This window comes from Lampris incognitus, chromosome 10 (genome assembly GCF_029633865.1).
Source record: "Lampris incognitus isolate fLamInc1 chromosome 10, fLamInc1.hap2, whole genome shotgun sequence".
Lineage (NCBI taxonomy): Eukaryota > Metazoa > Chordata > Actinopteri > Lampriformes > Lampridae > Lampris > Lampris incognitus.
The window spans coordinates 21,770,954-21,784,106 of NC_079220.1; the positions used below are offsets into that span (position 1 = coordinate 21,770,954).

Consider the following 13,153-nt stretch of genomic DNA (forward strand, 5'->3'; position numbering starts at 1 on the left):
CATCAAAGCCCAACTGCAGGAATTCAAGGGTTTTTACTCCTGAAGGGGATGAGCAATAGATAACTATCATCTGCATAAAAATGGAATGCAGCATTCTATAAATTATCAAAAAAGGTTATTCATATATATCGAGAACAGCATTGGTCCTAGTATGGAACCCTGGGGCATGCCCTTTGATACAGGGAGGAAGGAAGTGAAAGACAGCGAACTGGACACATTTTTTGATTGCTGACAAGTAATTTGAAAACCAACTTACAGCATTCCAAGATAAGCCAATGTTGTAGAGTCTATCCACCAAGGTGACAAGGTCAACTGTGTCAAAAGCCTCGGACAAATCAATAAAAAGACCTGCACAATATTTTTTCAGTCCAGTCCCTCAATAATATCATTCACCATTATAATAGCAGTGGTTATTGTGCTATGTTGTTTCCTATTGTATTGTTTTATATCTATTAAGTTCAATATTCTTTAATTTGAATGCTACGTTGTAGAGACCCACTTGCACAGAGATGCATACTAATTCTGAGAAATACAGGCTTTGTTGGCATTTTTTAGGATTAATACTAATTCCCCAAGTAGGTAAGATACTATATTTAAAATGTGATAAAACAAAGGTAAACATGTTGTCCCTCATCAATAATGCAGCAACTCCCTGGCTTGAAGTGTGACAGTTGAAACAGGAATAATAACCTGTCTTACTTTTCAGCTGGGTTTTTTTCTCCAAAGTAAACACGTCATCCCCAAAAGTTCTTAACCTGTTCAAAGGAGACAAATGTGTAGAGGATGAAGTGATGCATGCACAGATCATATTTCTTGAGGGAAGGGAAATGCAAGGGAAATGCAGTTATGCTTGTTCAAATTTGAGAGGAATCCGGTGACGTTTCACTTTGATGTCCAGTAGAGAAGTGCCATGACAAAACGCTATGGTTCAGTTTTTTGTTGTATACAGTGAAATTGTCCCCCCTGAAATATATGGAACATAAGTATTTTAGAAGACTTAATCTCGTGAATTTTGAGATAGAGACAATGGATTGTCTGAAAAAATATTTCATACAATAACAGAAACTATCTGTGGACAGAGCTTAATGGTTCAAGATGCAAAATGTTCAGGTGAGGGGATTCATGTTTGTACACACATTTCAAGGCTCTACCTGCAACGGAGATTGTGCTTGTTTAAAGCTTAGCATCTTTTTGGCCTGCAGGGAGCGCCATCTGAACCTATCATTGTTATTGTTATTTTGTAATTGCCAGAGTGTGTGTCACATGGCAGATGGACGGAGACTGATCCATAGTTCCCCCAGATCATCCTTAATATGGGCGGCAAAAAAAAGAAAGATAAAAAAAAGTGGTATCATCAGGAAGTAACTCTCTCCTTCTCTGATGACTGAACCCAACCCAGCCTGTAATCTGCCCAGCAAGGAAGCTGCATTTTTCTACTTGCCCAGATACATAGTGGCTTTCACTCCTCTGGGCGGCACAGTGGCCCAGTGGTTAGCACTGTCACCTCACAGCAGGAAGGTCCAGGGTTTGAACCTCGGGACTGTCCAACCTTGGGGGGGTGCGGTGTATCCCAGGTCGTTCTCTGTGTGGAGTTTGCATGTTCTCCCGTGTCTGCAGTGGGTTTCCTCCGGGTGCTCTGGTTTCCCCCACCATCAAAAGAAACATGCATGTTAGGGTTAATACTCCTGCCTGTGCCCCTGACCAAGGCAAGGGGAAAAGAACTGGAGTTGATCCCTGGGTGCAGCATGAAGGCAGCACCCCACTGCTCCTAGCTACACAGATCACAGCTAGGATGGGTTAATTTGCAGTAACTGAATTTCACCAAGGGGATTACTAAAGGAAACTTACATTTAAATTCATGCTTACAACCCTATGCATGGCTTCACAGGAGCATTTGTCGGGCTTAATGCTTTGGGCTCCTCATTGGGAGTTGTTTAAGGGGAGCAGAGAGTCTCCATTCATCCTTCCCAGTTGCACATTTGAACTTGTGAATTCTGGAAATAAGGCTATGCTTCTTAATTCTTGGTCTTATGTATTGGGTACCTGCCCTGGATTTGTTGCTACAAACTTAGGTTAGGTATTTCAATACTCTCCTTATTTAATTAACTATTCGATTTTATTTCCGTCTTTAGGGCCTCATGTTTATGTCCTTTGTGTTCTTTATAACAAGCTCCATACAGTCAGAGTCCTTGTGGTGCAGATTTAGAAAACCAACAACAAAAACCTGAACCTGAGCTTGTACATCATGCCTACAGGGGTTGTCACTGGATTCTGCATTGCAGTGTTGACTATTGCATAGTCTGCCATCTCTGCTGTCAACATAACTTTGCAGGGATATCAGACTTTGTGTGTCCATTACTGGCAAAGACAGTTAGCATCACTATTGAGTCTGTTGTCCCGGATGGTCCTCGTGTGTCTTGTGCAGAGTTGGAATGGCCTGGGGCAAACACCACCTGATTTTGGAAGTAATATGGTTTCTTTCTGGGACAAATGGATGTTTGCTGGAGGCAAGAGGGGACAGTCAAGGTGATAAATTGTTGTCTCTGATGACGACATAACCCCAATCATTGATGGTTGGGAATACTGCTGAAAAAGGTACATTTTTGATCCACTGAAGTTTTTTGAAGAAAATGTGAAAAATTTGTTTGTTTGTTTTTTTTCCATTTTATAATACAACAGACTTAATAGCCATAATCTTTGGGCCATCCAGGTACCTGGTCCTCAGTTTTGTTATGTTGTGTTTATGTAACGGTACAATTTTTTTCATGTATGTGGGTAGCAAGGTGGACACCTTCCATCTGGGCACTTTGGTAAATGTGTATTGTTCATGGTGATGATGTTAGAAATAATGTCACATGGTCCATGACAGCTTCACAACTACATTGTCATGTGATCCATGACAGCTCCACAACTACATTTAATTGTTGGTCATCTGCTGGTGAAGCCACATGGTGATGTGTGCCTAATGTCATAAATGCAAAAGTTGAGTATAACTCGTTCCTGTGTGGTTTAATGGGCCAGGGTTGATGCTTCCATTATCACAAGGTCTTCCCAGGCTACATGTACAGGTAAATATTCATGTCACAGTGCATATGGTGCTTCTGATGTATCCACTATTAACAGCATAAGTGGTGGTATATGGTTATTCAAAAAGTACATGTCTCTGCATGCTGCACCACAAACCAGACTTGGCACATGACTGTCACCAGGGTACTTTATTGATAAGTGCTACATGTTTGAATGTATAGTCACCAAAAAAGTGCACAGTGGAGACCAGATTAGTAGATCCACTACATGAAGGATGAGTCTGATGGGGAGAAGAGGTTAAATGGTTCAGGTTGGTGTTGTTATGCTGTTGTTATCTGTGATTGGCAGGTTTACTCGTACAGCCACTCCTGGGCGCAGGGCTTGTAGGAGACAAACTCTTCGGGTTTGAACCACAGGGCAATCTCCAACTTGGCATTCTCCATAGTGTCACTGCCGTGGATGATGTTCCTGCGAGGGACAGGGAATAATATGTGTTACTTAACCATGGACCAATCTCCACTTTGGGGAAATTCATCAATTCATTACGAGGATAAAGCAAGATTATCGAAAATAAAGAAATTGATTCTTAAATTGTTACTGAGAACTTTGAGTGTAGTCTCTGTGTGTGTGTGTGTGTGTGTGTGTGTGTGTGTGTGTGTGTGTGTGTGTGTGTGTGTGTGTGTGTGTGTGTGTGTGTGTGTGTGTGTTCGTGTGTGTGTATGTATGTCAGTGTTTGCACGTGGGTCTGTTTTTGTATGCTTGTGTTGTGTGTGTGGGTGTGTCACGTGTCTCCTCGGTAAGTTCAGTCAGTCATTTTCTCATTGTCTCTCAGAGCCTCGGTTATTTTCGGCAGTCACTGTCTCCCACAGTTTCAGTGAGTCAGCCCATTACCTTCATCGTTGTCTGTTTTCCTTCCTGTTTTATTTTGAAGTTCTCACCTGTCTCGTTGTGTCAGTTCCTGCCCCTGGTTTTGTCCTCAGTCAAATCCCATGTAGCCCACACCTGTTCCCTATTCCCACATCTACTCCCAAGTGTATTTAGTCTGTTTGTCCTCCTCACTCAGTGCCAGCTTGCCTTGTCTGTGTAACCTTTGTAACCTGTCTAAAGATCCAGCCTGGTTTTTCCTAGTGTCTTGTTGCTAGTGTCCCCCCCCCCCGTTGTCTCCCCAATAGTATCCATCCAATTACCCCACTCTTTCGAGCCGTCCCGGTTGCTGCTCCACTCCCTTTGCTGATCCGGGGAGGGCTGCAGACTACCACATGCCTCCTCCGATGCATGTGGAGTCGCCAGCCACTTCTTTTTACCTGACAGTGAAGAGTTTTGCCTGGGGAGACGCAGCACATGGGAGGATCACGCTATTCCCCCCAGTTCCCCCTCCCCCTGAACAGGTGCCCCAACTGACCAGAGGAGGCGCTAGTGCAGTGAACAGGACACATACCCACATCCGGCTTCCCACCCGCAAACACGAACAATTGTGTCTGTAGGGACGCCCGACCAAGCCGGAGGCAACACGGGGATTCAAACTGGCATTCCACATGTTGGTAGGCAACAGAATAGACCACTACGCTACCCGGACGTTTCTAGTGTTTTTTTGATCACAGCTTTGTTTTCCCTGACCTCGCCTTTGTCTTCTCCTTGCCGGATTTTGTTTGCCAGATCTGACTGACCCATGTACCGAACCCCTGTCAAGTGAAAGACTGTTTGTGCATTAAACTGACTGTTACTGTTACCTCGCTGCCTGTGACTCATGTCTGGTTTCTCCCCTGTCACCAACTGACAGGTTTCTCACCTGTCAGTTTCCCCCGGGAAACATAACGGGGTGAGTTAATGAGGCTCACCTGCCAACCTGGATGCAGAAGTCTCCGCGGATGCTGCCAGGCTTGGAGTCAGCAGGGTTGGTCTCACCCAGCATCATCCTGCCCATCTTCACAATGTTCTGACCCTCCCACACCTGAGAGAAACAGATTTCACCGGTTTATTAAGGTTTCCCATAACACTACAGCAGAGGGAGATGAGGAAATAAAATGCTCTGGACTTTTGTCCCCGAGCTACATCCGCACACATTATATAGACATACAGAGAACAAGTTATTACTGGAAACATGGGCTGATATTTTTAGTTCTACGGTAAATGTAATGTTTTTCATCTTTGACAAGATGTGCAATGATTTATTTATTTTGAACATGTAAAAAAGAACAAAAGACAGATAAAATATAAAATTGAAATAACCTATAAACCTAAATAAACTACTCAAATTCTCATATACAATATAAATTGAATATTACATGTTCAAAAAGGAGTAGCAGGAAGTATACATGATTCAGTTACAGCATTTTACTTTCCTTTTTTTTTTTGGTTGCAATTCCTGATTGTGCACATTTTTTGCAAAGATAAAGTAAATGCATCATAATTCATAATGGACCCAATATATAGATTTTTCTGTTTAGTGTTGCTCTCATTTTTTTTTTTTTTAGCAATTAACAATTAAGACAAAACAGATACAGAGACAATGCTGCACAAGAAAAGGACAGGGCAGAAATAAAGACAGGACCAATGGGTAAGGCGAAGATACCAACCCTAGTTAGGTGTGTGTGTGTGTGTGTGTGTGTGTGTGTGTGTGTGTGTGTGTGTGTGTGTGTGTGTGTGTGTGTGTGTGTGTGTGTGTTTCTTTCTGCCATGAACGACTTTACATAACGCCCATTTTAGTTATTATCAACTTCTACTGAAGGAGACTGGAGGAGGAGTGAAGAGAGCAGAGGTGTGGGGTGAGGAGAAGAGCTATCGGGGAGAGCAGGAAGAAGAGTGTGAGGAGATGGATGACACTGAAGAGGGTGAGAGAAGAGCCAGAACTGCGTATGGAGACAAGAGAGAAATGATAGCACTCTGGTGTGTAAGACAGGAAGGGAGAGAAATGATAGACTGGTATGTGTGCATGTGGGAGTGATAAGAGGAGGGGAGAGAGAGAGAGAGAGATGGGCATAGTGAGAGACGAGTGGTGTGAGACCACAGAGATACAACACCATCAAAGGAGAGTGAGACAGAGAAACAAGGACAACTAAAGGGAAAGAAAAGCGTGTGCATGTGTGTGTTACCATGGCGAAGATAGGACCAGAGGACATGTATTTGCAGAGTCCAGCAAAGAAAGGCTTGTCCTTCAGATCTGCGTAGTGCTTCTTCATGTGATCCTCTGAGGCCTGAACACAACAGACAAGAACAATGAAGGTAAAACACACACCAGTCAGTGGTCCAGTGGAGGATGTGCCAACTAGTGAAATCAGCTATGTGCACGTACTGGCAAAATGGTTAGAAATGACAAAATGTAGAATAAATACCAGCAGACTACCAAGATCACTTTGACTCACTAGTTAAGTTTCCTTTATTAATGCACTTGAGGTAATTCATTTACTGCAAATTAAACCATCCTAACTATGATCTGTGCAGCTAGCAGCAGTGGGCTGCCGCCCTCATGTGTGGCCCAGGGACCAACTCCAATTCTTTCCCCATTGCCTTGGTCAGGGGCACAGACAGGAGTATTAACCCTAACATGCATGTCTTTTTGATGGTGGGGGAAACCAGAGCACCCGGAGAAAACCCACCGCAGACACGGGGAGAACATGCAAACTCCACACAGAAAGCACCTGGGATGACCCCCAAGGTTGGACTACCCTGGGGTTCGAACCCACGACCTTCTTGCTGTGAGGTGACAGCGCTAACCACTGGGCCCCCGTGCCGCCTGTGTGTGTGTGTGTGTGTGTGTGTGTGTGTGTGTGTGTGTGTGTGTGTGTGTGTGTGTGTGTGTGTGTGTGTGTGTGTGTGTGTGTGTGTGTGTGAGAGGGAGAGAGAGAGAGAGAGAGAGAGAGAGAGAGAGAGAGAGAGAGAGAGAGAGAGAGAGAGAGAGAGAGAGAGAGTGAGAGAGAGAGAGAGAGAAGACCAGTAACATAGCTGTCTGTCCTTATATGTCGCTAGGACAGACTTAGCCACTCAACAGCTGTCGTGTCGTCTCCTACACAGATGTGGAGCCTAGAGCGTGTGTGTGTGTGTGTGTGTGTGTGTGTGTGTGTGCGCGCGCACAAGTGGCCAAAGTATGAAGGAGTGACAGGGCTGTCATTGTTCTATCAGCATTTGGCAGGAGGAGCCCTTTGCTCCACTTTGAGATGGAAAGAGACCAGAGGTGCTGATTTACAGTCTCTGGACCACAGATTTGAGCTTTCAGTTTTTGGAAATACTTCACACCTCACAGATTCAGAAACTGTTTGTGTACATTTGAAGAGTGTGTTGGAGGGTGTATGCGTTCTATAATTTGAACTATATTTCTGAACAATATGTCTTTGCTATATAGGAACGTGTCCCGTTATAAAAAGTCGTTATGATTGCAGAGGAATTAGAAAGGCTGTCTTTCGACCATAAGGTCCCCGTTTTTGAAGGAAACGGTTACCACTGAGCAAAGCATTACCATCCAACTGCTTCAGCAATCACACAGCGGAGGACTATGAGTGTGAGGTTGTGAACGTTTCTAACTCGATAAATGTGAAGCAAGATTACACTGACGAGATGGGTACATTCTTTGACAAATGGTGAGATTATATGAGTACGAGAGCTGGCGCTGGATCGGCTGAGAGCTGGCGCTGGATTGGCTGGGAGAGCTTGGTCTGCTGCATCTGGTGGGCCCAGGGACCACGGCCTGCCAGAGCTGCACCCAAGGAGGAAACACTGAGGGCGGTCTGACGGGATGCAGAAGCAGGGCAGGCTAAGCTAACTGCTAGCCCATGCAGACAGGCAGTTCTGATAACACCGAGAGCAGTCTGGCGGCGGCCTCGCCTAGCATTGACTGTGTTTTAGTGTTGTCGTCTGGAGTGCGGGGAGGTGTGTCAAAGGTGTCTGGCTGGGAGAGCTGGCGTTGGGCCGGCTGGGAGAGCCTGGTCTGCTGCATCTGGTGGGCCCAAGGACCACGGCCTGCCAGAGCTGCACCCAAGGAGGAAACACTGAGGGCGGTCTGATGGGATGCAGAAGCGGGGCAGGCTAAGCTAACTGCTAACCCATGCAGACCGGCAGTTCTGACAGTCATCCTGGCTGGCGTTCGCTCTCTGGACAGTGGACTTTTTGGACTGTATCACACTGAGTGGACTGTGTTGTTAACTGTTTGTGTTTTTTTTTGCTTTGTTCTCTCCGTTTTTGTATGTTTTTGGTGATATCGTTTTTTGGGAAATTTGGGATGTGTGTTTATGTCTTTTGTGTCGCACTGCTGTGGGCTGGGGGAAACAAGAATTTTGTTTCTTTTGTGTATGCAAGTACATGAAAGTAATGACAATAAATTGTTCCTGGTTCCTGACTGAGCAAGTTCTCAAGTTAATGAAATGTTGGAAGTACATAGGGATATATAATCTCACTGCCTGTTGGATCATTTTTTTCTGAGCGTTATTCATCTGTCACTGAAGTCACCTGCAGGAACTTGGCAGCCACCAGTCTGAAGCCCTTCTGCTCAAAGCGCTTGATGATCTCACCACACAGGCCTCTCTGCACACCATCAGGCTTGACGGCCACAAAGGTACGCTCCATCTCAGCAGACATGATGCTAGCACATGGGACGGACAAATAAAATAAAACAAAATCATCATCATCATCATAACAGTTTCATCTTTTCAATATACTCTTTCAACATCTTCTCACAGGTTTTTGTATAACACGTTGCTTAGCTGTTTTATTCCTTTTAGCTTTATTCCCATGAAACACCCTCCCAGACATCCTGTTAAAGGACTGTTGAATTATTGATTTTAATGTTTTTACAGCATCTTGTAACACTGTTAAGTACTATTTCCTACATTGCTATAAAAATTAAGATCACTATTGTGATCATTATCATCTCTTAAACCACGCATAAAACGCTCCTTTTTTAATAGTCTTTTTGTTAAGTGATCATTTATTTTTTGTTATATTTCATCTATTTTTTATTTTTATGATTTTAACGCTTTCTCTTATTTCGTTTTTCTTTTTATCAACCACTAGTTAGTCTTCTGCATGATGGGCTGGAAAATGTACGTATGTACACTAAAGTCAAACTGGCTGATAAGCACAGCAGACGTCCCATCTTATCCTCTCAGTTTAGGAATCAGGAACACTTTGTCATTTCACTTCATGCACTTGTGTACATGAAATGAAGTTTCCCCCAGCCGATGGCAGTACAACAAAAAGACAAAAACACATCCAAAAAACTACAAGAACACACATATTCAAACTAACACATATATCCAAACTAAAAAAAAATCACTGTCCAAGTTTCATGGTGCTATCTGTCAAAGTCAGCTCAGTGTCTGGGTGGAGGCGCTGCCATGCCCGTCTGCATGCATGTGTACACATGTGTGTGGCATGGCTAATGCGCATGTGTGCTTGCCGTGCATGTTGTGTCACCTCTCCCCAGGGTAGTTCTAGGCCAACAGGTGCAGAGCAGCACTTTAACAGCCAGACAGAGAGTCAGGCACAGTAAATACAATAAAATGTGTTATTTTAAGCCCCCCTCTTCCTGCGTTAGCACAATCCCCACATAGAGGGCATCTTGACAGACACCATTAGCCCCATGGAATGGATATGCCAAGGCTAAATGTTTCCCAAACTCTGCATGTGCTACCTTGCGTTCTGCTTCCCAAACCACTTGAAGAATTAGCCGTTGGGCAATCGTTTCCATACCGCTAATTGTAACCCTGCACTGGCAACTGCACTCTGCTTTCTGCACATCGTGAGGCGGTGTATTCTTCACAAGGTGAAATTCCCCCCATCTCTGATACGGAAGGTATTTTCTGATGTGGTTGTGCTCCTGGAACCACTGATAGTTGCTATTCACTTGAAGTCGATATGCCCTCTAAAGTTACACAGTTGTCCAAACATCACTCGGGTGTTGGGTGAGTTACCCTGCATTCTGCTTTCCTAGCATCTTGATAATTAGCCTTGAATGAGAAGATGATACACTTCTCATTACTTTGTACATGTTTTCTCTGAAAAAAGTCCTGGGACTCGTCTAAATTCTGCCGTGAGCTTCTCATTTGAAGTTGATATGGCTGTTTAATTTGGGCGATGTTTTTCCAACCCTTATGAGGTGCGAATATTAGCAACTTAAAAATGAGCACCTCTAATTGATGGTGTCTTGAGTTGATGTTTTCCAAACCTCAGTATAATGCAGTGTATTACACTTTTCTTTAATAACCTGTTTGTCAAGTCAAGTCAATTTTATTTGTATGGCCCAATATCATATATTACAAATTTGCCCCAGTGGGCCTTACAGCAAGACAACATCCTGTGCTTAGAACTCCCTAAAAGAAACCCTTTCACGGGGAGATGTCTAATAAGAGGTTAATTCAGCAGCTTAATTTAAAGGCACCTTCCCAAATGCCCAATGACAACAACATATAGTCCTCACTTGAATCCTCAAGACCCTTAGTACTGCAGGTTTTCAATTCTGCCATCTTAAAAAAGCGGGGTTTTTTTAGACCTGGCACGACATGTGAGTATTGGTCAGCACCTGAAAGAGTAGAAGACAGCAGTACTGTGGTCCAGAGTCGCAGATTTGGTGAGCCGCTGGACTACAGCTAGGCTTGGTTGCACTGCACTGCACTCTTATTCTTTAATCAACTTGGAAACTGGTTGCTCCTTTGAAGCTGTTATCCCTTCAAATTAGGAAACAGCTGGCAGCTCTGACAGTGCTAACAGCTGAACCAACTACACCACACAGCCCCATTGTAGCCCTTGGCAGCGTCTGTAAAAAGTACTGCCACTTAACTGGAACAGGGGTCCTCCAATCCAGTGGGATGTTAACCATGCATTTAATTTGCTAGTTGCACAGAAACTAAATATCCATTGGGAGATGGCATCCCTCATAATTTTAGACAAAGCTTTCAGATCACGGCGCACTTGACATCCCCGGTGCCAAGGATCGGTTACCCTGCATTTTGCTTAGGAGCTTGGTTCATTTTAAGTTGATACCCATATCCCTGGCTGATCTGGAAATCAGAGACTCTCACAGCAGGTGGAACTTGCACCAATTACCCCACACCTCCCACCCCTACATCCCCAACCAACACACACACACGCGTAAGCATATGCATGGCTGGTAAGGAATGTGGAGATAGCCAACTTTTGCCTGTTGCTGAAGCAGCAGCTTCCTGCAACATGACAACTGTGCCTTAGCATGAGCAATATGCCATTTGGCGCACACAGGGTAAATATGTACTGCAAGTGCGTGTCATTGTAAATCTGAGTGCAGTAGCACACGGATAAGATTTTAACCAATGAGCTATGCCAAACAGATGGTGTTTCTATGTGTGTACAATAATAGGTTTTTCTAGCAAGCAGGCAGGTTTGAGAGCAAGCTCGTGTTATGCCAACCTCCACTGCCGGGATGGAATAAAGTCAGCCTAGCGGACGCTGCTATTTTAGAAACTATAAGCTGCACACTACAGCTTTAGCATATTAAAAGTCTCCAATTTTGTATAGAAATTTTAATCCTGAACAGGTATAACAATAAGCATAAGATTGCATTTTCATCCCCAACAACAGGGTCACATGAAGCAGATGAAATTATTTGTGACCACATCTTAAAGGGCAAAAGGTGGGCATTTAAAGTAAAGGGACTGAAGTGGGTTTCCTATGTTATTTTGCGTCTCCCATATTTTATTCTGTTGTTATATTCCAACACTTACTCATTACTTATTAGTTACTATTGATTTATCGCCTGAAAGCCAGTTACATCACGCTGACCTATACTTTTAGCAAAATCTTATTACAGAAATCAATATTTAATCCCTTTTACCCCCCCCCCCCCACACACACACACAATTTCCATGGAGCCCCAAAAAATAGCACAATTGGCAAAAAAAAGCATATCTAGTATCCCACATATCAAGTAAAAGCCACTATAGAAGAAAATTTCCTTTGTGGAAGCAGAGAGGTGAGGTTGCAGCCCCAACAAACTACTGGACGGGAGATGAGAGGAGACTCAAGAAAATATATTTTTTAAGGAAATTAGACAAGAGCATCCTCTGGCTCTATAGAGGGAGGCAGGCTGACGGCTCAACAGCGCGGTTTAGTGAATGCAAAAGGAATCGGATTTCTAATTAAGTAGATTGCCAAGTCAGAGCCTAGTTGAGTGTTTAATGCATAAGGTAGCCTGGGTTCTATATGATTGGCTTTACAGTGACCCGCAGGAAGGATTAAGCGGAGTCATGCTGCAGTAAGTAAGCCCACAGAGCACCTGTCTCAAACCATCCCATCAGCCTGTCACTACCAGGACGAGGCCAGCTGACTTTGTGAAGAACATTTGAGAGCTGTATTGAAAAAAAATGATTTTGCTTTAACAAAAATACAGCTCGATGAAGCATATGAAAGGAGCAGTGGCTGCCACATGCAAATAAAACACTGTTCCTGACGGCTGGTTAGCCTGAACCTCATACCCCATTCACTAACTAGCATGACGCTACCATGTGACCTAGGCCACGTTTGGATTTTATAGAAATAAAATTGGGACATCTATTTGCAAATACCAATTATACCCTATCTTCGTCACACTATTGCTAATACTGACAATATTCATGGCTAATAGTTGTTACTCAAAACGGGTCATTTAACAGGCTTAAAAGAAGTGCGTTAGAAGTTGCTTCTGCGGTCAACTGAGTTAATAAAACATGACTGTAGAGCATAACTATGGCTGCGGTGCCCAAACCCCTCCGTGATAGCTACCTTCTTTAACGGGAGTTCACAGGGAACGTGAGAAGACACAGCGGGAGACGGACTGCAGCAAGCGGCGAGGGAACGATCACCGAGGCCGATGCGACCGAGCGGACCGGTATTTAAAGGCTTGACTGCGCGAGAGGAGGGGGGCGGGGCTCCGAGGTGACGGGCAACAGGCGGTGATGGTTATATGTGTGTGTGTGTGTGTGTGTGAGAGAGAGAGAGAGAGAGAGAGAGAGAGAGAGAGAGAGAGAGAGAGAGAGAGAGAGAGAGAGAGAGAGAGAGAGAGAGAGAGAGAGAGAGAGAGAGAGAGAGAGAGAGAGAGAGAACGTGTGTGCGCGAGAGAGAGAACGTGCGTGTGTGTGTGAGAGAGACGGACACGGACAGCCCCCCCCCACGCAGACACACACAC

At 44.2% G+C, this 13,153-nt stretch overlaps 1 protein-coding gene across 1 annotated transcript; it reads right to left on the reverse strand.

Annotated features, from left to right (window-relative positions):
• Nucleotides 1-3,200: 3,200 nt before the first annotated feature.
• LOC130119069 (nucleoside diphosphate kinase A 2-like) lies at nucleotides 3,201-12,873 on the reverse strand. Its single transcript, XM_056287458.1, has 5 exons — nucleotides 12,751-12,873; nucleotides 8,467-8,599; nucleotides 6,120-6,221; nucleotides 4,866-4,978; nucleotides 3,201-3,495 (listed from the first exon to the last, which is right to left on the reverse strand). Exons 2-5 carry the CDS (start codon nucleotides 8,593-8,595, stop codon nucleotides 3,378-3,380), a joined length of 462 nt encoding a protein of 153 aa, XP_056143433.1. The 5' UTR covers nucleotides 8,596-8,599; nucleotides 12,751-12,873; the 3' UTR covers nucleotides 3,201-3,377.
• Nucleotides 12,874-13,153: the final 280 nt, after the last annotated feature.